This window comes from Dermacentor albipictus, chromosome 6 (genome assembly GCF_038994185.2).
Source record: "Dermacentor albipictus isolate Rhodes 1998 colony chromosome 6, USDA_Dalb.pri_finalv2, whole genome shotgun sequence".
Classification (NCBI taxonomy): Eukaryota; Metazoa; Arthropoda; class Arachnida; order Ixodida; family Ixodidae; genus Dermacentor; species Dermacentor albipictus.
In genome coordinates this window covers 15,070,113-15,093,171 of record NC_091826.1, presented here as the reverse complement: position 1 = coordinate 15,093,171, position 23,059 = coordinate 15,070,113, and the positions used below count along the sequence as shown (strand labels likewise).

Sequence of the window (23,059 nt, the reverse complement as noted above, 5' to 3'; positions counted from 1 at the left end):
TTTTGCGAATGTCGCGTACAGACTTACAGGAAGAAATTTCCGAGGGAAGAGCATTGAATATATCTGGGACATAAAAGGCTCGAGTATATCTGCCAAATCTGGTACGTGTGTGAGGAACTGAAAAAGCAGGTGCACGCCGTAAAGGACGGCGAGGCACAGTGGGGATTTTAAAGGTATCCCTCCAGAAGCGTTTCAGTACCACTGTTTGAACAAACAGCGAGCGCATGTTCGGCATTTTTAGCATCTGAAAAAGGTTCACCTCTTGTGGTCTGTATACGTCATAAGTAACATTTTTTAACATACACTTTAGCAACCTATTTACACGGTTTCTCTAGCATAATCGAATGGCATACCGTGTCAAAGGCTTTTGCCACATCTAAAAAAAGTGCGCAACATACAAGATTTCTTTCAAGTGAAGAAAATAGATGGTCACTCAATGCTTCTAATGAGGCCTGAGTGCCCGTTTTTTCAATACAACTGTATTGACAGTCGGGGAACCCCCGCGCTTTCGTAATAAAGCTGTTCATTACTAAGAAGAAATGTTTTTCTAGACCTTAATAATAATAATAATAATAATAATAATAATAATAATAATAATAATAATAATAATAATAATAATAATAATAATAATAATAATAATAATAATAATAATAATAATAATAACAGAGTTAATTATTTCAGAACGAAGGTTACAAGACTAGACCGACAGGTACATTCACAAAGAATTCCATTATCCTGCATGTAATTAGATTGCGGGGTGGGGGGCACAAGGCGGGCACTCACTCGAATTACAGACAGTCGAAGCGTGAGGCACTCTCACGTTATGGCACAGTCCAACATCGGGCACTTTTGTTGCGTCATTGCGATGCAGCAAAAAAGATGTGCTGCTAGAACACGGTTAAAGCAGAATCACTGGCACACACGCGTTGATCCGTCCTTGGTCAGCCGGTCGCAAAATCGCACATTCTGCGCCTCTTTATGCTCCCTCGGAGTCGCACTCCCAGCACGGTGGCCACCACGATCACTGCTGCAACCCCGCCTATCATGGTCCACACCCACGGGTGCGGTAAACCGCGCGATTTGCGCGTACGCTCCTCGGCAACCCTCGTCGTGGTAGCACTTTCCGTCGTAGTTCCAATTTCCGTAGTGGCTGCTTCCGTTGGGCAAGCAGCCACTACGGAACCACTACAGTTGTAACCACAGTTGTAACTACAATTGTAACCACAGTTGTGGTTACAACTGTGGTTACTTCAGTTGGGGTTACTTCGGTTGTGGTTGCTTCATTTGTGGTCACTTCAGTTGTTGTTACTTGAGGTGTGGTTACTTGAGGTGTGGTTACTTCAGGTGTGCTTGCTTCCGTGGTGGTCGCCTCCGTTGTGGTGGTGGCCAGTGTGGTCGTTACAGGAGGAGGCACGTACAACACTTGTACGATATTTGACGTCTTGGACTTGAGCCCATCGCTGTTTGTCACGCGAGCCGCCAGAAATGCCTTCCAGTTGAAGGACCCGTCGGGTCTAGGTGCGGCCCATGTGGGGGAGAACGCTAAAGTGACTACGTGTTTGGTACCGGCAGGTAGAGGGTCGAGACTGCCTTCGACGACGTCAGACATCGTAATTTGTTCCTGCTGCTCGAAGTCCGAGTCTAGCTTTGCGTAGTCTTCGCTAACTCGAATTTCCACTGCAGAAGCTGCAAAATATACAGTACTCGAGGTCAAAAGAAGGCGCAAGGGGAGGAACGTTTCAGTAGGATGCGCTTTGCGTCTTGCAAACAGGGATATACAAGTCAACGCGAAGAGGTGCCCTGTTTCGTTTGAGCATCTTGACATATTAAGAGCGCCGAAAACACCGAAACACACAGAATTTACTGTCACACAACAGTTAAGGTCACAACATATGATGTTCTGATAATTTTAGCTCAGTAAAGTAGAGCGGAAGTGGCGTTGAAGGTGAGCAGCCGCATGTACCGGGTGTTTGAACGAACACTTTCGAAAGTTTTTATAGATTGCTTGTGGTGGATAGCACAATTCTAGTCATAAGCTGGTGTACTCGAAGAGGCGCGCATTACTTGCAAAATAAATTGAAATGCATAATCGACTAATTAACAAAATATGACTAATCAAGCTTTGAACTAGCTTCTTTATGACACATCGCAATTTACAAATTCTAGCCGCGGAGTTCGCAAGGCGGATCCGCTTGGAACGACCTCTCAGGATGACAGTAGTTTCGAGATACTATTCTCCAAACTTTGCGGAGAAAGGCATTGACGTCCCAGTTACTTTTGTGCCTCAATGCATAAAACGATGCTTTCGTATTAAAGTGTAGCGGCTTTGCATTTTTACCGCAAATTTTGACGATGCAGATCTCGTAAATGGTGTCATCCACACATTCTTTTTCGAGTGGATATAACTTGCAGTCCCAACCACTAAAATTTGTTAATTGCAATGTGTGCCATAAGTTAAAGACTTAACTAGAGATTATTTGTTAATTTTTCGATTATGCATTTCAATTTCTTGTGCAAGTAATGTCCCCCTCTTGGAATAGGCCAGTCCATGGACTAGAATTCTGCTATCTGCCACAGGCAATTAGAAAAATGTTTTGAAGGTTCGCTGAAACACCCTGCAGAATATCACCGCGCAGCAAGCGTGCGTGTTTGTTCCCTTCACGCAACGTCGACAGCACCGCACGCTCCCAAGTGCAGCGGCGAACCAATTGCGAGCTTCATACTTCGATGACATCGCGGTTGAAATCCACTCGTGGCAACTGAAAGGCACCACTCCGCTCAGTCCAGTTTCCAGTTAAGCAACGTGCAACGCCAAGAAATTTGTGGGCGGACTCTTACCATTTCCCGATGTTAAGTGAGCTCCGGGCCACGTCCACACGAGTTGCCCCTGCAAGGTGTCGTTCGCTCCTGGACGCAGTTCGATTACGGCGAGATCGCCGATGGCACCTGGGGGCACCTGCCTCTGCACGATGTGTTTGGTCACCCGGAAGGACCCTCCAGGCGCCACCCTCTGGAATGCGCCTACTGGCTCGGCACCCGCCGATGTCTGGTTTGCCTCTTCTTCGATGGAGTTGTCGACTTCGAAGTCGTCGATCGAGTATTTGTAGTCCGGCTCGGCGTTTCGTCCCGATGTGTCTGCCTCTTCGTCGGTCGAGTTGTCGACTTTGAAGTCGTCGATCGAGTATTTGTAGTCCGGCTCGGCGTTTCGTCCCGATGTGTCTGCCAGGACGTTTATGTTATATTAGAGTCATATTTGTGCTCTTATTGGTCTTGGCTTTGTCATTTCAGAGAAAATTATCGAGTGTTTTCTTTTTTAGTGTTAACGGAATCCATAAATATCTCCTGCGACAGATAGCCAACTCTAATCCTTGAGGTGAATTTGGTATATGCATCATATTCACTCCTTATTAGATAGGCTGAGAGCCCTACCTATGACAGCTGCGGCTGTGTTGAAACAATCGCACATCCTTTGTGTATCTGCGCTTGCCATGGTGCGGAGAGACAAGTGCTGTGTACTATGCTAGAGACGGTGACCACTGTGAGAGCAAAAGATGTTAAGTCGTAAGCGTTTAAGGCAGCTAGAGGGCTGGTTCGCTTGCTGCGCGGTCTACCTGCCTGCCAGATAGCTTGTGATGTGACGTGCGGGGATTGCTGCTTCCCTACTTTATATGTTGACTTCTGCTTCCCTACTCATATTTCTTCCTTCGTATCTCTTTGAATCTCTGTTTCTTGTTCCTCCATGCAGTGCAGGTAACCGGACATGTTATATATACATATTTATATATACATATATGTATGTATATCTTGAGCTCGATTACTCTTAACAATCCAACTCAATAAAAAGGGAAAGAAAATTTAAAATGCGTAATTGGCTGCCTAACAAGATTGCAGTAGTCACCATTTAAACGAATTACTTTACGGCGCATACTGTAATATACGAATAGAAGCCAGTGAGCTCTCAAGGCACATCCACTTAGATTGAATTTTGAAGCTGTGTTTCTTTGCCCCATTGTAGGGTAGTAAACTGGACGCTCGTCTGGTTGACCTCCCTGCTTTTTTCCTCTTGCATTCTCTCTCTATTGAAACTAGCGCCTGTTTTGAGATTATCATCATCATCATCATCATCATCATCATCATCATGACCAGGAAGGAGAGGAAAACAATATTGCAGCGCCGTGGTTTTAAAGCGCAACCGTGGTAGGGAAACGGAAGGCGATATAAGCATGCGTGGCCGTGATACGCACACGACAAACTGCCTTAAAATATTTAGACTTGAGGGGAAGCTTCGTTAACAACCTATAACACGGCAATCAGCACTCGAATATAATTATAACCCTAATAATAATTGTAAATATTCATCGCATCTATAGGATCTAATGCGCCCGCTGTTGCTTTGTCTCTGCGTGTAGTAGTTAACAGAGCCAGTTTAAGGGCGGAGAAGAGGGAAGGAAAGGAAAGTCTCTGAAGCAAACTTGCAGCGCCGTGGTTTTAAAGCGCAACCGTGGTAGAGAAACTGAAGGAGATATAAGCGTGCGTGGCCATGATACGCACACGACGAACTGCCTTAAAATATTTAGACTTGAGGGGAACCTTCGTTAACAAACTATAACATGGCAATCAGCACTCGAATACGACGAGAGAAATTATTGAGACGTGGAAAATTCCCTTGAAATAAATCTGGTTTGCGAGACAAATGCTTGTATGTATTGAACCTCTTAAAAGATGAGGGGGGAATTATCCGCTCACCGAGAGGGCATCGTCAGCACGAGACCACCACGAGGCACCTTACTGAGATGTGGAGAGCTTCGCGGCCGGAACGAAGCCTCCCTTCTCCGCCGGCCAAGAGGGGAAAACGCGATAAGCGTCATCATAACGAGATCAGCGTCATCAAACTTGCGAATGCAGTGTTTTTTCCTCTTCCTTATTTAAAACAAGCCTTTTTAATGCATTACAGTACAAAAATAACGAATGTGATTTTTCCGCACATTTTGGAAACGAATATATCGAAACCGGTGTTATTCTTAGAATTTGTTCCACGCGGATATGCAGTGTGAACTCACTGGCTACAATTCATGACTTGCAATATGGGCTATATAATCAGTTATACAGTGATAGCGAAGTTCTGTTAGTTGGCCAATTACGCGTTCGGATATTTTCCCGCAAATAATTTCTGCTTACAACGTTAGGATGCATAGTTGGGCGTGTTGGTTAAGCATGATTTCTGAAGTGAAGGCGCTAAAATGACGGAGGACAAAGAAGAAACACACACACACACACACAGGGCGCAAAACCGCCCTGTGTTAGCGCCTCCACTTCAGAAGTCTGCTTACAAGTACAGAACAGGGACAGAAGGGACACGACACCACAGCGCACTGTGATGTCGTTTCTCTTCTGTCCTTGTTCGCTGGCGCTAAATATGCTTTCCAAGTGAGTTTACTAAAACACCTAACAAATGGCAGTGCTGAATGTCTGCTTCTTTGAGCAATTCAGGTCAAAGAGTATAATTGTGCTTTCTGGCACACTACCTCTGAAGCGACAGTATTGTGCCGCCTCTTGCTCAGGGCGGCATTTACAAAGGCCTATTCGTTCTGCATTAGTATGGGGGATACGCCCATGTGAGAATCTTGTGAAACTATAGAACCGATTGAACACATCTGATGTCTCTGTCCCCAATGCAACGTCAAGCATGAAATTCTCCGGAGAGCATTGAACCAGCGGGACTCTAGACCATTTTCGGAAACTAAGATCCTTGGACCATGACAGTATAAGTCGATGGCACAGAAAGCCACGAAAGCGTTGTTGCAGTGTCTCAGTTCGACAGCTCTTGGCGGCCGTGTGTAGACTCGATGCGAAGCTTCAAATGTGCGCGAAACTGTGCTCTCTCTATCTCCTCTCTTTCTCTCTTTTCATCCCTATTCCCCTTTCAAAGTGCAGGGTAGCAAACGGGACGTGCGTCTGGTTAACTTCCCGGCCTTTTCCCACTTCTATTTCTCTCCCACTCTTTCTCTCTCTCGCTCAGGTGACTTCTTTAAAAATTGTGTTATGCTGAATACAAGGGATGGCCCGGATGGCTGGATCAGTCTGCGGAAAAGTGCGGCTCGGTTGAGCTGCAAGGAATCGCGCCACTCTATAGCAACTCGTCCGCACCGTCCTTGTGTGCGGCGTGATTCGGTGGCACTGAGACGCGATGTAGCCTCAGTATTGGAGCTCGCAATAATAAAGTGTAATGCACCCCTTGGGTACTTATTTCAGCGAACTTTATATTCCCCTGCGTTTTATCTGTTATGGGACCTCTTTTGCGATTTTTGTTTCATGCATTTGCTTCCTCAGCTGACTTTTCGTTCCAGCGCGTGTTTTATTTGATCTCAGCTGTGAGCTGTCCTTGCCGCATTTATTACCCCTGACTTCCAGTTTGCAGTCCTGTCAAATCAGGGTGCGCAATGAGCGGCAGCATAGATGACCGAGCGATCTGGAGCAAGTGCCGAAACGTCACAAGATTTCGCTCCCACGTGACCATCTTCTGGATTTAATGGCGTAATGAACAGAACGTGTTGAGAAACGAAATCGAAAGTGCTTCGTAGCGTAGTTATTGCATATCATAAATTTGGAGTGCTTTGAGGATCGCCAGTATGGTATGATTCTGAAGTTGAGCTCCATCAATTACCCCAAAAGATCAAAAGTTCAAAATGTTACGTCACTACTCCTTTAAGGCGGCTAGAAGCATAGTTTAATTCTGCAATATGTCTCTGTCAGAATGTTGCGTAGTGTCTGTCTCAGCGATTGCCTCAAACAAATGTCTATTTCTTTATGCAGACGTTTTGCTCGTAGCCGCAGTAACCTTTTAATGTTGGCTGTAACAGCTTTATAATTTTTGCGTCGGCTCAAGTGTAGCACCATTTATAAAAATATAACAGATACTGCAATAATGTTGCCCTTATTTTGATTCTGTCCATCTTATGTTGGGTCGCTGTACTCTTTTTCTGTTGCAGCGTCGTCCTGCTAGCTAACTTATTCTTACGAACTGGTTGAAGGCCTCCTGCATTAAGGTACACGCACCTCTTCTCAGACAGACCAGTATCGTTTCGCTTCGTCACCGAAGTAGAGGTTTATACCCTACTTATCCTTTAGGTATACAAAATATTTAGCGGACATACTTACCTTACTTTGAATGTTTTATAAATGATTCTTACAAAAACTATTGGCTAGCTATTTTCATTTACGTCAACTACGAATTCTTTTTGCCTGGAAGGAAAAGGAAATTGGAAAGTCGGCTGGAAGGAAGCGTTTGCCTCAGTTGAACGCGTCATAGAACTCTCTAAATGACACCCCAGGTATAATTTAGCCAAATGAAAACACACAGAATGTGGTAGATATTCAGCTGCAGGAGGTAAACAAGCAAAAAAAGAAGTACTAGTGCCTGTAGGATAGGTTGCTAGCTGACACACTTTCCATTCGCTTAGAGCCATCTGAGATATACTGAGTGTTAGCTGCCGCTTTATTCGTGTGATTTTTTTTTATAAGTAGCTAGAGGAACTAAATCGCACTATAGCTTGTTCTTGCGGTAAAACATTGAAAATTTTCGCCGAAGGGCGAAATTACAACCGCAGCCATGGTAGCACAACGCCTTTAATTGAGTGCTACAGATTTTCACCGTGGGCGTGTGCGAGTAGCGAGCCTTTTTCAGTTGAATTTCATGAAAAGATTTGTATTAGTAAGTATGATTACCCGCCTAATATTTCGGTCACTCAATCCTCCTGGTAATGTCAGAAGCGTGCCTTGGAGTACGTAAGTGGAAAGAAGACGTGAAAGTCATCTTTCCGATACAACTGAGTCAAAATCGCTTTCGTCGACTTGACGCACAATAACGCTCTAGCTCGCTTTTCGAAAAGGATTGTGGTAATGTATGCGTTAGCGCTGCTCACCGGATTCCAATGTAAACACAGGGTTGCTGAAGAAGCTGCCAGAAACAATCTTCGGAACGCTTAGTCGAGCCCGGTGATCGCTCGAAACGTGAGCCGCTACAGTGTACCTCCCTTTGCCCGTGAACTGGACGAAGTATCCGCTGTAAGTGCCATCGTTGGCCTCGATGTCGGGATCTGGAAAAGATCCATTATAATAGCACATGAGAAATGAGCGGTCAGCGACAGCGCACTATTTCTATAAGTGAGCTTGATACGCAGTGGTGGATAATCGAGCTTACTTATAGAAGTGTTCAGTAGAATACTTATAGAATAATGGTAAGGAGAGCGGCTTTGTGCATCGAGCGCAGGCCACGCATCGGTGCGTGTCAGTCATACGTTAAACGACGTAGCTTCCGGACGTGAGGTACAACTGCGGGTTTAGTAATTGAATTCATCGTTTATCGTTAACTTGGTCACTTTACGGTTAACTTTTCGGCAGAGGTATTATAAACGTTCCGTAATGGCGGATGGGCTTTATACAGTAACCTTCACCGCAACACAGATGCTCATTGTGGTGAGATCACCTGTAATTCGAAAATAAAATAATGAACGGCGACCTCAGGAGAGCATCTGAGATTATGATGCTACGGTCGGCGCACTATGTCCAGGGCACTGAAAAATCAGCGAAGGGAGTGGGTGGTGGTGGGGGGGGGGGGGGGGCGGGAGTAGAGCTCAAAAATGGAGCAACTGTGACCCGTGGGTTGGGGCCGCTGAGGCCGGAACGTGTTGGCGATGTTCGCATGCAAGATAGCCTATCCGCAATAGCGGAATGCCGATCTTATACAAGCGCACTCCATGTGCGCGGAGGCCTTGGGCCCGCTTAACCCACGAGCAGTTTGGGTTCTAGGTATTGCGTCCCCGTTGTCCTTTGGTGCCTTGGAGCGACTGTCAAAGTGCACTGATAATGACCCGTTGTTTGTACTTTTTACCTGTGCGAATTCTGCCTTTACTTCATCGCAATACATTTTGTATGGTTTGTCACATTACATTGTTGTATTGCGAAGAAACCATTAAAAAAACGCGGGTGAGATTCTTGCTGATTTTGCATTAGCTGCACGAGACCGGCTGTGGTGGCGCAGTGGCTTTGGTATTGCCCTGCTAAAGCCCAAGGGCGCCACGTCAAATCCAGGTCGCGGCCTAACCTTTCCTAATTAAGCGGGACTTTCCTGAACAGTAACTTGGCATTATGAGGCGGTCAGCATGGTGCGGAACGCGTTATGCGGGTAATGATGCGCGATAATGATGTATTATGCGTTATTTGCTTATATGTGCGTGAGAAGTACGAGCAGATAGATGAAAATATTCACATTGCCGAACCGGAAAAGTCCGTGCCACGCCAACCGCCATCTAATGCTACGCATACATTCCACAGTTCCCGTTCAAGAGCAAAAGCTCCAACCTCGCCGCTCCGCTACGGGCCGTCCACAGGGCCCGCGGCGCGGCGGTCAGGCCCGTCCGTCCCGACGTGGGAGCGACCAGCAGCGGCTCCTCCCTCGTAAGGGGGTTTTGGAGTCGCCCCTTAGGTCCTAAACAAAGTTCATTGCCTGCCTGTCCGTTCAGGAGATGTTCCGCTCAATTTGTCTGAGCGATGCCCGGCGCGGCATAACCAAGGCGGTAATGCCGTCACAGCCCGTGGAGGGGGAACGGCTTCGCGTGCGTGCGTTATTTACACACGGGTGCCTCATCCCCTCGTTTTGGGTCTCCTGTAGCCACTTTCCACCCTAAATGATCGGGTCTGTACCAGGGCGTCGTATACTACTTGCCATCTCGAGTTTAATATAGGCTTAGCTATTTATGCCCTATAGGTAGAACGCCTCCTCCCTACATATGGGGTAAGAGAAACGGCGAGTGGGGCAGGCGCGTAGAATGTCTTGCGCCGGCGTGCCTATTGTCATCGCGGACCATGGGTTATTTGTCACTGTGGAGGAGGGAAAGAGATAAGGAGAAGGCAGGGAGGTTAACCAGAATAACGTCCGGTTTGCTACCCTACACCGGGGGAATGGGAAAGGGGAAAACAAGGATCACAGGGAGAGAGAGGAGGGAAGGAAAGAAGGAAGTTGCGGCGAGTTGGCTGACGCGTGTGGTCTTACAGAAATTGCATTAAATGTCACAGATTTGCCGCACAAACCCGTCGTCCTTAAGAAACACAAAAACGCCTTCACCGCTTTATGGGCCGACGGGTGATGGGGGCGGTGTTCCACCAAAGCCTGCACAGAAAGCGGCCGATTGTCCAGTTTTTGAAAAGCTTTGGCAAGTTCTTGTCTCTCAGGGGTGTATCGTGGACAGGGGCACAGCAGGTGGTCGATGTTTTCTTCGGTGCCACAGACCTCGCATGCTCGACTGTCAGTCACTCCAATTAATGTAGAGTATGCCTTTGTGAAGGCAACTCCTAACCAAAGGCGACAGAGAAGCATATCTTCACGTCGAGGAAGGCCGAGTGGAAGTCGGAGTTGCAGGGAGGGGTTTAATCGATGCAGTCGTGTAAGTCGTAAATTTGGCGAGTTCCAGTCGGTCAGTGTGGGACTGCGTGCCAGGTGTCGAAGCTGCCTTGTGGCGTCTGTCCTCGAAAGCTGAATCGGAACGCTGTGCTCTTCAAGATGTGCTGTGCGAGCAGCGTTATCGGCGCAATCATTGCCACTGATTCCACAATGGCCAGGTACCCATTGAAAAAGGACCTCGTGACCTTTTTGTTGGATATGATGCTAAAGTTTCGCGATTTCGTATGTCAATTGGTCATGGCATCTGTGTCGGAGAACTGACTGCGTGCACTGTAATGCCGGTTTCGAATCACAGAACACAGCCCATTTTCTAGCTCTTTCACATTCAATGAATTCCAGTGCTCGACGCAGGGCCGTTAGTTCTGCCGCCGTTGAGGTCGTGACATGCGATGTCTTGAAGCGTAGTGTTATTCCTCGCGTTGGTATTACCACGGCACCACCAGAACTGCACGACGTAGTCGATCCATCGGTATAGATGTGCACATGGTTGCTGTACTTTTCATGCAAAAGAAGTAAGCTCAGCTCTTTTAGAGCAGGGGCTGGTAGATCTGTCTTCTTCTGTAGTCCTGGAATCATTAGATGTACTTGTGGACTGCTCAAACGCCACGGAGGAAACGCTGGCTTGGCCGCAGGTGCGTACCCTGAAGTAAACGACACACGATGTGCACTGACAATGCCGCTAAATGTCGAGCAGGGCCTTGCAGCAGTGAGGCTCACCAAGTGGTGGGAAGGGGTCCTAGCACAATGCCTGAGACGCATACGCATTGTCATATACGGTAATGCGCGTCGTGATTGGGTAATCCTGCGCAAGGGCAATGGTTTCAGCCGTTGATGCACTGCGTGGTTTGCCAAGACAAATCTTAAGGGCTTGGGCTTGAATATTCTGAATGATACTAAGGTTATAGTCTTGCAGGTGTTGGATATTGCAGGCAGGCTGTATTGCAGGAATCCAACGAACAACGCCATGCACAGCTGTAACATAGCGTGTACAGATACTCCCCAGCTTTTTCCTGCAAGGAACCTGAACAGGTGACAGATAGCAGTCAGCGGTTTTTTCACAAAGTTCACGTGCGGAGTCCAAGACAGGTCTCTGTCAATTACGACTCCCAAGAACCTGTGACTTCTGCTGTATGATATAATTTGCCCGTCAATAGATACGCCGTAAGCAGACATTCGCTTCCTCGTGAATACCACCATTGCGCACTTCCCGCATGAAATTTCAAGTCCTTGTTCACGAAGGTAGCAATATGTCATTGTGGCAGCCTTCTGAAGCCGAGCGCGAAGCTGAAGTCGTGTTACACCTGATGCCCAAATGCAGATGTCGTCCGCATAGATGGAAAGTCATACGGTGCTTGGCAGGTTATCAACTAATCCACAGAGGGTGAGATTGACAAGAGTCGGGCTAAGCACTCCGCCTTGAGGGACTCCTCGGCTACCGTAATGCTCGGATGTCGGGCCATTTTCTGTGTCGACATAGAATGGTCTCCTCTGTAAATAGCTGCACACCCACATATACATCTTACCACCAAGTTCGACGGCTTCTAACGTGCTAAGGATGGCTTCATGGGTGACATTATCATAAGCCCCTTTACCGTCTAGAAACAGTGTTGCACAATATTATCAAGTCAACAACGTTGTCTGTTGACGAAAGGCCACGTCTGAATCCAGCCATTGCATCTGGGTAGATTTCATAGTATTCTAAGTACCATTCCAAACGTGTTAAAATCATTCTTTTCATTGTTTTTCCGACACAGCTGGCAAGTGCTATCGGACGGTATGAGGAAATGTCCAAAGGCGACTTGCCAGCTTTCAGAAGTGGAATGAGGCGAGTTGACTTCCATTCTTGCGGAACTGTACCCGTCTGCCAGGAGTCGTTGTACAGGAGCAAGAGTGCCTTCCGAGCTTGGTCTCCTAGCTTACACAGGGCACGGTATGTAGTGTCGTCAGGTCCTGGCGCTGAAGAACGCCTGCACAAAGCCAGCGCAGCTTCTAGTTCTTCCATAGAAAAAGGGCATTCCATGCAGGGAATAGCGTGAGAACGGTGGGTGGTCGAGCGTTCCCGTACCCGTTCCATCGGAATTTGCTTCGCCAACAATCTTTCTGCAGAAAGATTCAGCGACGTGAATATCTCTACATTGTAGATGGAGTGCCAGAGATTTAAATGGGTGGCGCTGACCAAATGTTGTGCGAAGGCCATGAACAGTCCTCCATATAAGCGACAGAGGTTTTCGCGGATCCAGGGACTCGCAAAAGGATACCCATTGCAGCGAAGCCAGCTTGTTCATGCGACGCTGTGTCTTCTTTTGTGTTCGTCTAGCCAATGTCAAATCATAATTGGACTTCGTGCGTCTATATCTTCGCTCCGCACGACGGCGAATTGCTCGAAGTTTCGCTAGTTCGATGTCGAAATCGGTGCGGGAAGAACTCTTCGAAAGCAAATGCGTGGTTGTTTGTATGGCATTCTTTATCGCGCCCTGTAGGTTATAGGAGGTGCCATCACGACAACAATCTTCCATTGTTATTTTGTGTTTAGGCCAATCGGTGCACTGGATGGTTCTGGAGGACTTCGAGCTAGTCAAACCTTCGATCTTCAAATAGGTTGGGATGTGGTTGCTACCCCGCGTTTCTAAATCCGAAAACCAGTGCACTCTTCTCGAAATCGAACGTGAAACGAAGGTAAGGTCCAAGCAGCTACTATACGCTGATCCACGCAGATAAGTAGGGCTTCCATCGTTTGACAGGCAAAATTCGATTTTATAGGCAAAGGACACCAACGTTCTGCCTATAGAGTTCACTTTGGAGCTTCCCCATAGGTAATGGTGGGCGTAAAAGTCACCAGTGAGCTCCCACGGCTGTGGAGTCGATGTCAATATTCCCCGTAAACGCTCACAATCTAGACGGCTTGTTGGAGATAAATAGGCTCCAAGAATTGTGAACGTGAGCTTTTTCTTCTTCACTGTTAAGCAAACGTATTGATTTGCTTCGTCCGGAGGCACTGAGTGATGTACATAAGTCAAGTCACGGTGTATAAACACAACGACCTTGCTGCACTCTCCGTGGGTGGAGGACATGAAGCCCTCATACCCGGACAGTCTGATGGGAGCTGACAGGCTGGGCTGGCAAATTACGATAACGGTGAATTGGTGCGTAAATACAAACTGTCTGAAGTCGGACATGCGTGACTCAAGCCCTCTGGCGTTCCACTGAAATACAGATGCATTCTTGACCTCCTCTTGAAACGACGGTAATTTTTGGGCCGTGGTTTTACCCTAGAGCCGCAAGCACCGGACTCAAGGTGTCCAGCACCTGCAGTGCGCTCTGTGCCGACGGGGTTTTTATGTTGCTCAGTAGAATGCGCATGGCGTCCATAAGTGATTTAGCATCACTACGACTTGGCGATCCTCAGTCGTCGTCGCATCCTCGGTTCGTGAGGTCATTGAGGGTGGCGCAATTTGATGTGACTCCGATGCAGGTTGTGCTCGTGGAAGTGTTGGCCACTCTTCAGGAGGTGCGAGTCTTTCCCCTTTCTTCGTGTTCGCAAGTGTCTGTCTTTGTGGAAGTCGGCGTTGATACGGTAGCCGCTTTGCCGTAAGATGGTGTATTTCTTTCAGTATATGTAATTCTTCGTGATGCTCTTCTATGGCGATGTCGTCATCGCCTGAGAGTAGCGGCAGCCTCTCTGTGTGTTGAACGGTCCCGTACCATACGTTTGAGTACTGCTCACTCGTTCCTCACCCGCGTGCAATCATTGGATGATGCCTCATGAGTACCATGGCAGTTAGGGCACTTGAACACAGTTGGGCGCCAGGCATCTGCTGAATGAGATTCAGCGCACCGTGGGCACACGACGTTATTCCAACAGACAGCTTTTACGTGTCCCATCTTGCAGCGTTTGTAGCATTGCAGGTGCTTCGGTATGTATGGGCGGACTGGATGACGGACGTGGCATCTTTGACATGTGTGGGAAGGCTGTCTCCCTCAAACCACAGCTTCAGGCAACGTGTGTTGCCAAGTCTTGTGATGTGCGCGATAAGAGTGTCTTCTGTAGTTGGCTTTATCAATATACGTAAGCCGTTGGTTGGTATAGAAATATCGACATCATAAATGACGCCGACAGTGCCATTGCAGCCTGTAGGTACCATGGATCGCACTTGTACTTTGTCGATCTCCCTTACGTGCCGTAGGCTTTGCAGTGCACTACGGTGTAGAACATCTACTGCTAGGACATTCTTCCGTGCGTTTATTCTCACGTCCTTTATCTCGTTTGGCCCGATTCCCTCTAGAAACGCAGAGAGGACTTGCCTGCTTAGAAGTCGCAGATTGGACACTGGGTCCACAGGCATGAAGAGCCTGGTGTACGGCCAGCGCTGAGGTGCTGTCTTCACGGTGGAAACACTTGGTGACGATGACCTCCGTAGCAGTCTTCTTTTTGTGGTTCGGCTCATGACAAGTGTGAAATCATTGTCCGACGAGTCGACGCTGTCCGAGTACAACTCGGTTGCTCCCTGTCCGTGTCACTTGACGCATTTCCACGTTTCCTGGACGCGACACCACATGATGGCTTGACTCCAGGAAGGTCTTCGAGGGCTTCTTCATCCATTGCCGCAACAAGGGAGCGGCAGCTCCCAGAGTTTGGAAGGAAACAAAGCGAGACAAAGGTACAAGCGTTCTATGATAGAAACACTTCGTCGTCGTCTCGTTGTCCCGTTTGTCACTGTACTCCGAATAGGAGCTATTAGCTGCCGTACAGTGTGCTTAAACTGCGCGTTCTCGCCCTGTACTGGGAAAGGGGTATTCTGGCTTCACATGAAAATTTTCAGCCAACCTAACAGATAATTCTACTCAATAAAGGTTATTTGTATTCTACTGCCAATGATACCTGATAGTGCCCCATTGCTTCGGCTCTTTTCTAGCTGTGCAATAACCGCATAAAACCTAACCCCATCACATACGTGACTACATTTCCGGGGTACTGCCACTACCGACAACCTAAGCATTCTATCATCATAACGAGACAATAAACGACAATAGGAGACCTGTCACTGATTTCGTATTCGAAGCACGCAGTGGTCATCTGGGTTTCGTCGCTAATAATAACATGAACGCCAATCTCTCCGGTCTCAGAAGCTTTGGAAAATTCCTTGCTATGTTTGGAGCGCTGTTATATGTATTGACTTTGCGTTCGCGAAAACTCTCGCTGTATATTGCGTATTATTTGTTCATAAATGCAACAGTTGTTGAATGATAAATTTTTTATGCGTCGAACTTGTACAGTTGTTTTACAAACATAGCTTTTTTTATTGCTGACCTGTAAGCTTCATGTTTCACTTTGTTATTTCTTTCTATACCCGGAGTTTTCGTACGCAAATTTTGTCTTAACAAAAAAGCAATTCTCCCAACAATAGACGCAATTTAGCAATTGTTCTCAACATAAATAAATTATTCGAAATTAGTTGAGTGCATGCTGAGCAGACTGACTTCTGCGTTGCGTAATATTTAATTGAGAAATCTGAGGCTATGACAGCCACGACGTTGGTTCGAGTGACATTCTATAATATCTATTAGAAAGTTTCGTGCAACAAAAGAACGTCTCTAACGCATTGTGGTGAATTACAGCGCCACAAAGCTCCACCGTTAGCGTTGCTGTTCCAGTCTGCGGATACCTGTACTGCAGCCTACGTCTACGCATATGCTCGGCTACAGCCTAGGGACTCAGTACAAGCTCAGCCCACAAAACCGCACTGCATCCGCCCTCTTGGCCTTCGGGCCTACACTGTAACAATAAAAAAGGCAGCTTTTGTGCTCCGACCATTTTTACAAAGTTAACCAGCCTTTCTCCTGCACTGAACCCCCTAACTTTCTTCCACTTCGCGATTCAGGAGTGGAATCTCTCACCCAGGTCAGCAGCTGGTATAGATATTTCAGAAGCACTGAACCAATTTCTATCACTGGCCAAGCGACCGCTGAAACATAAACGCAAGAATGTTCCTGGTAAAAAAGCATCCAGTGGGTTTACGTGAAAAAAACCACGATATGATTACAAGGCACGGCGTAGTGGAGGACTCCGGAATATTTGAACCTCTGGGGTTCTTTAACCTGCAGCCAATGCACGGTGCATTCGTCAATTTCCCACCTACTACAGTACATCTACTCTAAGGTAAACAGTTCAAACTGTTTTTACTTTGCATCAGAAGCATGAATGCGAGAGAAGCGGAGCTTGAATCGTACCGTGGCCGTCGTCACGAAGTGGTACCGTAGACTTGTGTGGTGGGTTCGGGCCGGTGACCTCAGCAACGACCGTGGCGTCCAGGACAACGTTCGCACCTTTACTCACGTCGGCGTAGATGACCGCCTCGTCAGGTTTCCCAACTTCCAGGCTTCCCATTCGGCACGTGACCCGAATGGGCTCGTCCTTTATGTCCCTGGCTTGGGACTTGATTCGGACGTTCACCTCCATCTTGCGCGAACCGGAGCTGTGCACGCGAAGCGTCCACTCGCCGGACTAAATAAATAAATAAATAAATAACCAAATAAATAAATGAATGAGTCGGTCAGTGAATGAATGAATTACACAATCAAGAACATATAAAACGCTAAAGTTAGAAATCAAAGCGCACCAAATACATTGCATTCCATTTCAACTTTGCTATCGCGGTGCCGAATATGACAGTTGTAGCTAGTTGTACGATTTATTTGTTCGTAGTTATGAGATACGGGTCTCACTAAAGGCTGAAAAAAGAAAGCGTTCGTGGCTTGTGTGCGCACACGAGCTATGGTCACGTGCTGTTCCTTCGTACCCCTTAAGGTGGTTGGGCCTGCTTTGTACGAACAGAGTGCTAGGTCTCGCAAACTACGCAGAAAGAGAAAAAAGAAACTTATGTTCTTGTTTTTTTTGTGTGTGTGTATTGTGATAGACGCTGCAATTACTAGCCCTGTGTTTCGCATTGCTGATCATTTTGACCCCCAGTCATTGTATTCGCTGTACAGAGAAAAGTGGTACATTACCTGCGCCGGGCTGGGTATGACGATTTTCTTCGTTCCCGCGTCACCGTGGACTGCGCACTTGTGGCATTCTTTGCCACTGGGATCGATGAGCGTCACTGTCATGTCAGCGACTTCACCGCTCACTCGTTCGACGGCGACGACAGTGTTGTTTCCCAAAGATGGTTCGAGCACGAACTTTTCCTCTAGCGTGCCCGTAAACGCCTTTTCGACGTCAGTGAGCTGTTGATAAAAGAACAAAGCGGCTGCCTGAACGCACTGTTGCGGTGCAGAATAGGGCACACGGACCAGGGAATAAAACATTTAAAATAAAACAAACCACGTGTCGGCTCCCATAGGGCAGTCTTGGTCACTATGCTGGGTGAGCCACCATATTCTTTGCCGTGATCATCCCTGACCAGACGAGTTTTCGTCAGCCACTCGATGTCACCGTTGTGTTTTATGGAACGTTCAATATTCGGGCTCCATTTGGACTTTAAATGCGGTCGTCGAGGATGGTGTTATTGTGGTGGGAGAGGATAGGGACGCGACAATCGGGGCCGTGATTTTGTAGAGATTCCGTCCGCTCGATCTTATTCCGCTATCCGCGGCGATGGCTTAGGGGCTATGGCGTAATGCGGCTAAGCACGAGGTTGCGGGTACGTTTCCCGGCCGCAGCGGCCGCATTTCCATGGAGGCGGAATGCAGAAATGCTCGTGTGCCGTGCAGCGGGCGCACTTTAAGCTAACCCAGGTGGTCATAATCCAGATTCCACAACTGCAGTGTGCCTCGTAATCATATCGTGGTTTTGGCCCGTAAAGCCCCCAAGTAAACGCGTGACAGAAAAAAAAAGCTTAGCGTTCGCTCAGCTATTCTTACCCTACCCCCAGTGCAGGGTAGCAGACTGTATATCTATATGCCGGTTAACCCTCCTCCCTTTTGCATCTCATTTATCTGTCTTTTTCTGTCTTTACTGTCTGTCTATCTTTACACAGAAATCTACGTCACCATTCATGTCATGGCTGGAATTCCTAATCTCCTAATTTTCGGGATGTGCTGTGACGGTGACGTTTATCTTGTGGTGGCGGACCTGCATATATAAAATTTCGCTCTGCATTCCTCCATATGCTGTAATATTTACAAATGCGCACGTTTTCATGTCTCTAAAGGCAAACGATGCCCCTTGTCGGAAATAACGGCAAGAGTGATGCGGGGTTTCATGTTTTAGGTGACCTCCCGCTAATCTGGAAGGTATACCGTCGACGTCAATGAAGTTTGCAGGGGCGATGCTTACTTAACACCGGCGACATGCGTCATGTTATCCGGGCCGTAAAATAAAAGATCTCGATGAATTTACCTATTTCTATTGATTCACCAATATGGAGTGTTAAGAAATGTTCCACATTCAACGTAATTATATTCCAAGGTTCTATAGACATCGTTGAAAGGATTCCGAGGTGGTGAAATAATCGTCTGAGAACGTTCTAGTGGGTACTAGTGCTTACAGAGTAACGAATCATAATTCTATGTACAATGACCCGATCAAACTCCAGAACAAGTTAATAGAGAGTTTTAGAATAGGGGCCCCAAACGTTTTGCGGCCCCAAAGAAATAGCGTCGAAGCCACTGCGCATGCGCGAGACGCAAACTGCGTTTGGTTTTTGTGTTGGGAACGCTATTTCACCGATTTAGCGGGAGTTCAAATGGCGTTCCCAAAAGCTTTGCGTCAAGAAACATGGCGGCACCCATCGAAGCGACGGCTCCAACCTAGCACCGAACTGGGTTCGATTTGCGGTAACGCGTGAAGTTCGCAAGCTAGGAAAAGTGACTGCAGTTATCGCTTTCTCTAAACTAGCGTGTGTTATGAAGATTGATTCATTAGAGGCCGCTGATTCCAAATTCGAGTGTGGATTTTATCGCTCGTATACGCCTAACACGGCTAAGCTTGGCTGGTGAAGGCACGTAAAGTTGGTTTTGTTGCTCAAAACTAAGCACAACTAATTGTTTGCTGCTTGAAGAATAACCTATAAATTGTAATTAAACGCGAATACATGCAAGTAAAAATTACTATTCATATCATAAAATGGTATATTTTATTTAATTATTTTTAATCGTTTTGCTCAGACGGCGTAGTGGCGCTGTCAGCGCAAGACGCTATCCGCAAACGCAAAGCCCTATTCTAAAACTCTCCACTCCTGCGTGCCCAAACGCTAACACTCGCAAAGCTGTTTGGAGCCCCAAAATATTGGGGCCCCTATTCTAAAACTCCCTAATACTTGTTGCAGGAATTGCCAATGAAGGCAAAGACTATTCCTTAAATAATGGCTTAGGTGTCGAGGCGCGTCCAACATCGCGTCAAATGATAGTAATGCCTTCAGTAAAATGGTCGTGGGCACTTATAGGGGGAGTCCAAACCAACTGACGAGCCGTGGTTGCCACTGAGTAGCCGATACAGATCTCGAAGGCTATGTTTTTGCTGATTGCAAGCACCAGAAGCAATCGCACATCAGGAATCTCGTCATAGACACCACTGCGCTGTGGACACCACCTATGCTGTGCCCACAGAGGTACAATGGAGCCTCATTTGGCCGAGCAGAGAGTTCGTTCACTCACACGCAGCATGTCACTACTCGACAGCAAAAAGCGTCACGCACGCCAACTGCATGCAGGGTGACTGAAGGGTATATTCTAGGCTTCTCTAACTGTTGCTCTGTTTGATGTGGTCTGTCGATTTCACATTGCACAAGGCCTTGTGTAAGGACATTTACGCTAAAAAACAATTACGTACTATTGCGTAGGACAGATAATCGGAGATCTGCTAGAGTTACCGAATAGGTGCCCCGTGAAGGGAAGCGCGGTCGAAGACGGCAGAAAACAATGTGGTGTGAAAAAAAAATAATAGGAAATTTGCAGGCCTAGGAGAGCATCAACTAGCGCAGAGCAGGTGTCATTGGAGATCGATGGAACAGACCTTCGTCCTGCAGTGCATGTAAGATGGGTTGATGACAATGATGATTATGATTTCCATTATTTAGGGCTTATATATATATATATATATATATATATATATATATATATATATATATATATATATATATATATAAACGAGAAGAAAGGGGGTTAACCGAGGGGCCCGATATTTATTAGTCATATAATGAGAAGCCAACAAACACTGACACCAAGTACAACGTAGGGGAAATTGCATGTGCTTAATAAATGAAATAAAGTAATGATAAATTAATGGAAATTAAAGTGGATGAAAAAACAACCTGCCGCAGGTGGGAACCGAACCCACAACCTTCGCATGTCGCGTGTGATGCTCTACCAATTGAGCTACCGCGGCGGCGTTTCCCCATCCACTTTCTTGGGTATTTATGTGTACAAGTAGAACGCTGGGAGTGTTAGCCAGCGCCCCCACTCACCGACCTTGGCGGCGGACGTGGAACGTCTTTTTTGCCGCAGGCGTCACGAGAACGTGATCTTTTCGGGTGAAGGCAACTGGTCAATAAACCCACATATGCTACCTGAAGGCATCAATGTTGCCGGATTCGAGACCCTCGTTATGTAATAAACGAGAAGAAAGGGGGCTAATCGAGGGGCCCGATATTTATTAGTCATATAATGAGAAGCCAACAAACACTGACACCAAGTACAACGTAGGGGAAATTGCATGTGCTTAATAAATGAAATAAAGTAATGATAAATTAATGGAAATTAAAGTGGATGAAAAAACAACCTGCCGCAGGTGGGAACCGAACCCACAACCTTCGCATGTCGCGTGCGATGCTCTACCAATTGAGCTACCGCGGCGGCGTTTCCCCATCCACTTTCTTGGGTATTCATGTGTATTTATGTGTATTCTTGGGAATTTATCATTACTTTATTTCATTTATTAAGCACATGCAATTTCCCCTACATTGTACTTGGTGTCAGTGTGTGTTGGCTTCTCATTATATGACTATATATATATTTATATATATATATATATATATATATAATGGAGGAAGGAGTTACACAATTAGTTACAATTACTTCGTGAAGGGTAATACAAATGAACTTTAGAAAAATTTGAAGCAAATCTGAACGCAGGAATGTAACTAAGTATGCAAGATTAGGAATTTCTGATACGTGCTAAATACACTTCACAAACCATTCCAGTGGGAAATAGTTTACACATGTGTCAGATAGCATAGTCTTATAAAAATTGAATGACCTGCGGGAGCAAGGAGCATTTATGAGAGTTCACACGACTAATGGGGTGTTGAATGGTTTTATTGTGATTAGTCCTGGTCGAAGTGTTTAAAAGGGTAATCATTGGGAGCGGGGGAATTCTGTGCCATCCTCGGCGACAAACTGCGCTGGTTGCCTGGAAACGTGTGAAAGCGCATGCCTGTTTAAATGATACCTTGTCGTGTGGGACCACGTGACGTTATAAAATGGTGCCGTGAAAGGGCGCCATACGTACCGTGACGTAATCTTTGTCTGCACTGGCCTGTGTGGTGGTGGCTTCCACGAAGGCTGTCTCCATGCGGAGTGCAGTGTTGCCCTGGAGGTCCTGAAAGGAGAACGTTTTTCCACGGGTGGCCGTGGCCAACTTCTCAAGCTTATCATCGGCCTTGGACCCCAGCGCAAACGTGCTGACTTCCACCTTGGCGGCCATCAAGTGCGGCATGACGTCATTGAGGTAAGGAGCCCTGTTTTCAGCGCCGTCGCTCATCAACACGATGATGCCGCCTTCTGGTGTCTCGTCGGGAGTGCTCAGTACCTGAAACGATGTTTTTTGTTTTTCTTTTTCTGACATAATGCACTGTGTCTCGTGGGAGCAGTTGAATGAAAGCGTGGATGCCCTGTTCGTTGAAGAATTTAAGTAGTGAATTATGTAACTTATTGTCCATAAGCCACAATACCTATCTGTGTGTCTGTTTCGCAGCTTGGCAGCTCTGAGAATTCTCTCTCTCACTCTCTCTCTCTCTCATACTTCTTGTTTCTGGAAAGAACCACAGCGGGTAGCGAATGTCGGCTGTGGCTGATGGTGCAGAATACTTGGGACAGTTCTCAGGTTCTCCAGGTGTTTGACCCCAGGGCCAGGGGCTTATGGCGTATGGCCCTTAGCTCCAGGCCTGGTTTTTAGACGCAGTTTATTTGAGGTCCGAGGCATCTTTTTATGAGAGGGCCAACGGGTCACCGCATTTTGTGGCTAATTTTCACGCATCTCGTTGGCTTAAGCAAATGGCGTCTCTACTGCTTAGCATGAGCTGGAAGTCTTTGGACCTCAGTAACTGCATTCCGAAGGTGGCGGAATGCGAAAGCTTGTTATAGCATGTTATAAAATCCCGGAGTCCTATTCCGCGGCGTATTCCTCAGCCCACGTGTAGCTTTGGGACATTGACAGACTGAGTGCTTGGAAGCGGTGTAGAACATAAACTTTCCATTGTTGAATTAAATAGCTTTAAACTTGATGCCTCATTTTTACAACTAGTAATCTCTTGGAGAATGTTTGTTTAGAAACAAGAGGCAAATATACATTGTGCTTGGTGAATTTCGTGTATGTCGACTGCTTCTCTTAAATGCAATAAACGCAACTTAAAGTCGGTTCTGTGTATGTTGAACAAACCAATT

The 23,059-nt window shown here is 46.7% G+C and overlaps 1 protein-coding gene across 2 annotated transcripts; it reads right to left on the bottom strand.

Annotated features, from left to right (window-relative positions):
* Positions 1–595: 595 nt before the first annotated feature.
* Positions 596–22,119, bottom strand: LOC139060803 (calcium-activated chloride channel regulator 2-like). Of its 2 annotated transcripts, none has more exons than XM_070539963.1 (6): positions 21,906–22,119; positions 17,465–17,683; positions 16,688–16,961; positions 7,923–8,096; positions 2,839–3,219; positions 596–1,686 (listed from the first exon to the last, which is right to left on the bottom strand). In XM_070539963.1, the coding sequence occupies exons 1-6, from the start codon at positions 22,110–22,112 to the stop codon at positions 1,175–1,177; spliced, it is 1,767 nt and encodes a 588-aa protein (XP_070396064.1). In that variant the 5' UTR covers positions 22,113–22,119; the 3' UTR covers positions 596–1,174. The 2 variants fall into 2 exon arrangements, with proteins under 2 accessions (XP_070396064.1, XP_070396065.1); XM_070539964.1 differs by having other exon boundaries at positions 2,839–3,135.
* Between the last annotated feature and the right edge of the window lie 940 nt (positions 22,120–23,059).

Coding starts and splice junctions, on each gene's coding strand:
- LOC139060803 (XM_070539963.1), bottom strand. CDS start 22,112: ATGCCGCACTTGATGGCCGCCAAGGTGGAAGTCAGCACGTTTGCGCTG. Junction 8,097..16,687: donor ACTTCGTGACGACGGCCACG/GTACGATTCAAG, acceptor GATCTTTTCCAG/ATCCCGACATCGAGGCCAAC. Junction 1,687..2,838: donor TCACTTAACATCGGGAAATG/GTAAGAGTCCGC, acceptor TATATTTTGCAG/CTTCTGCAGTGGAAATTCGA.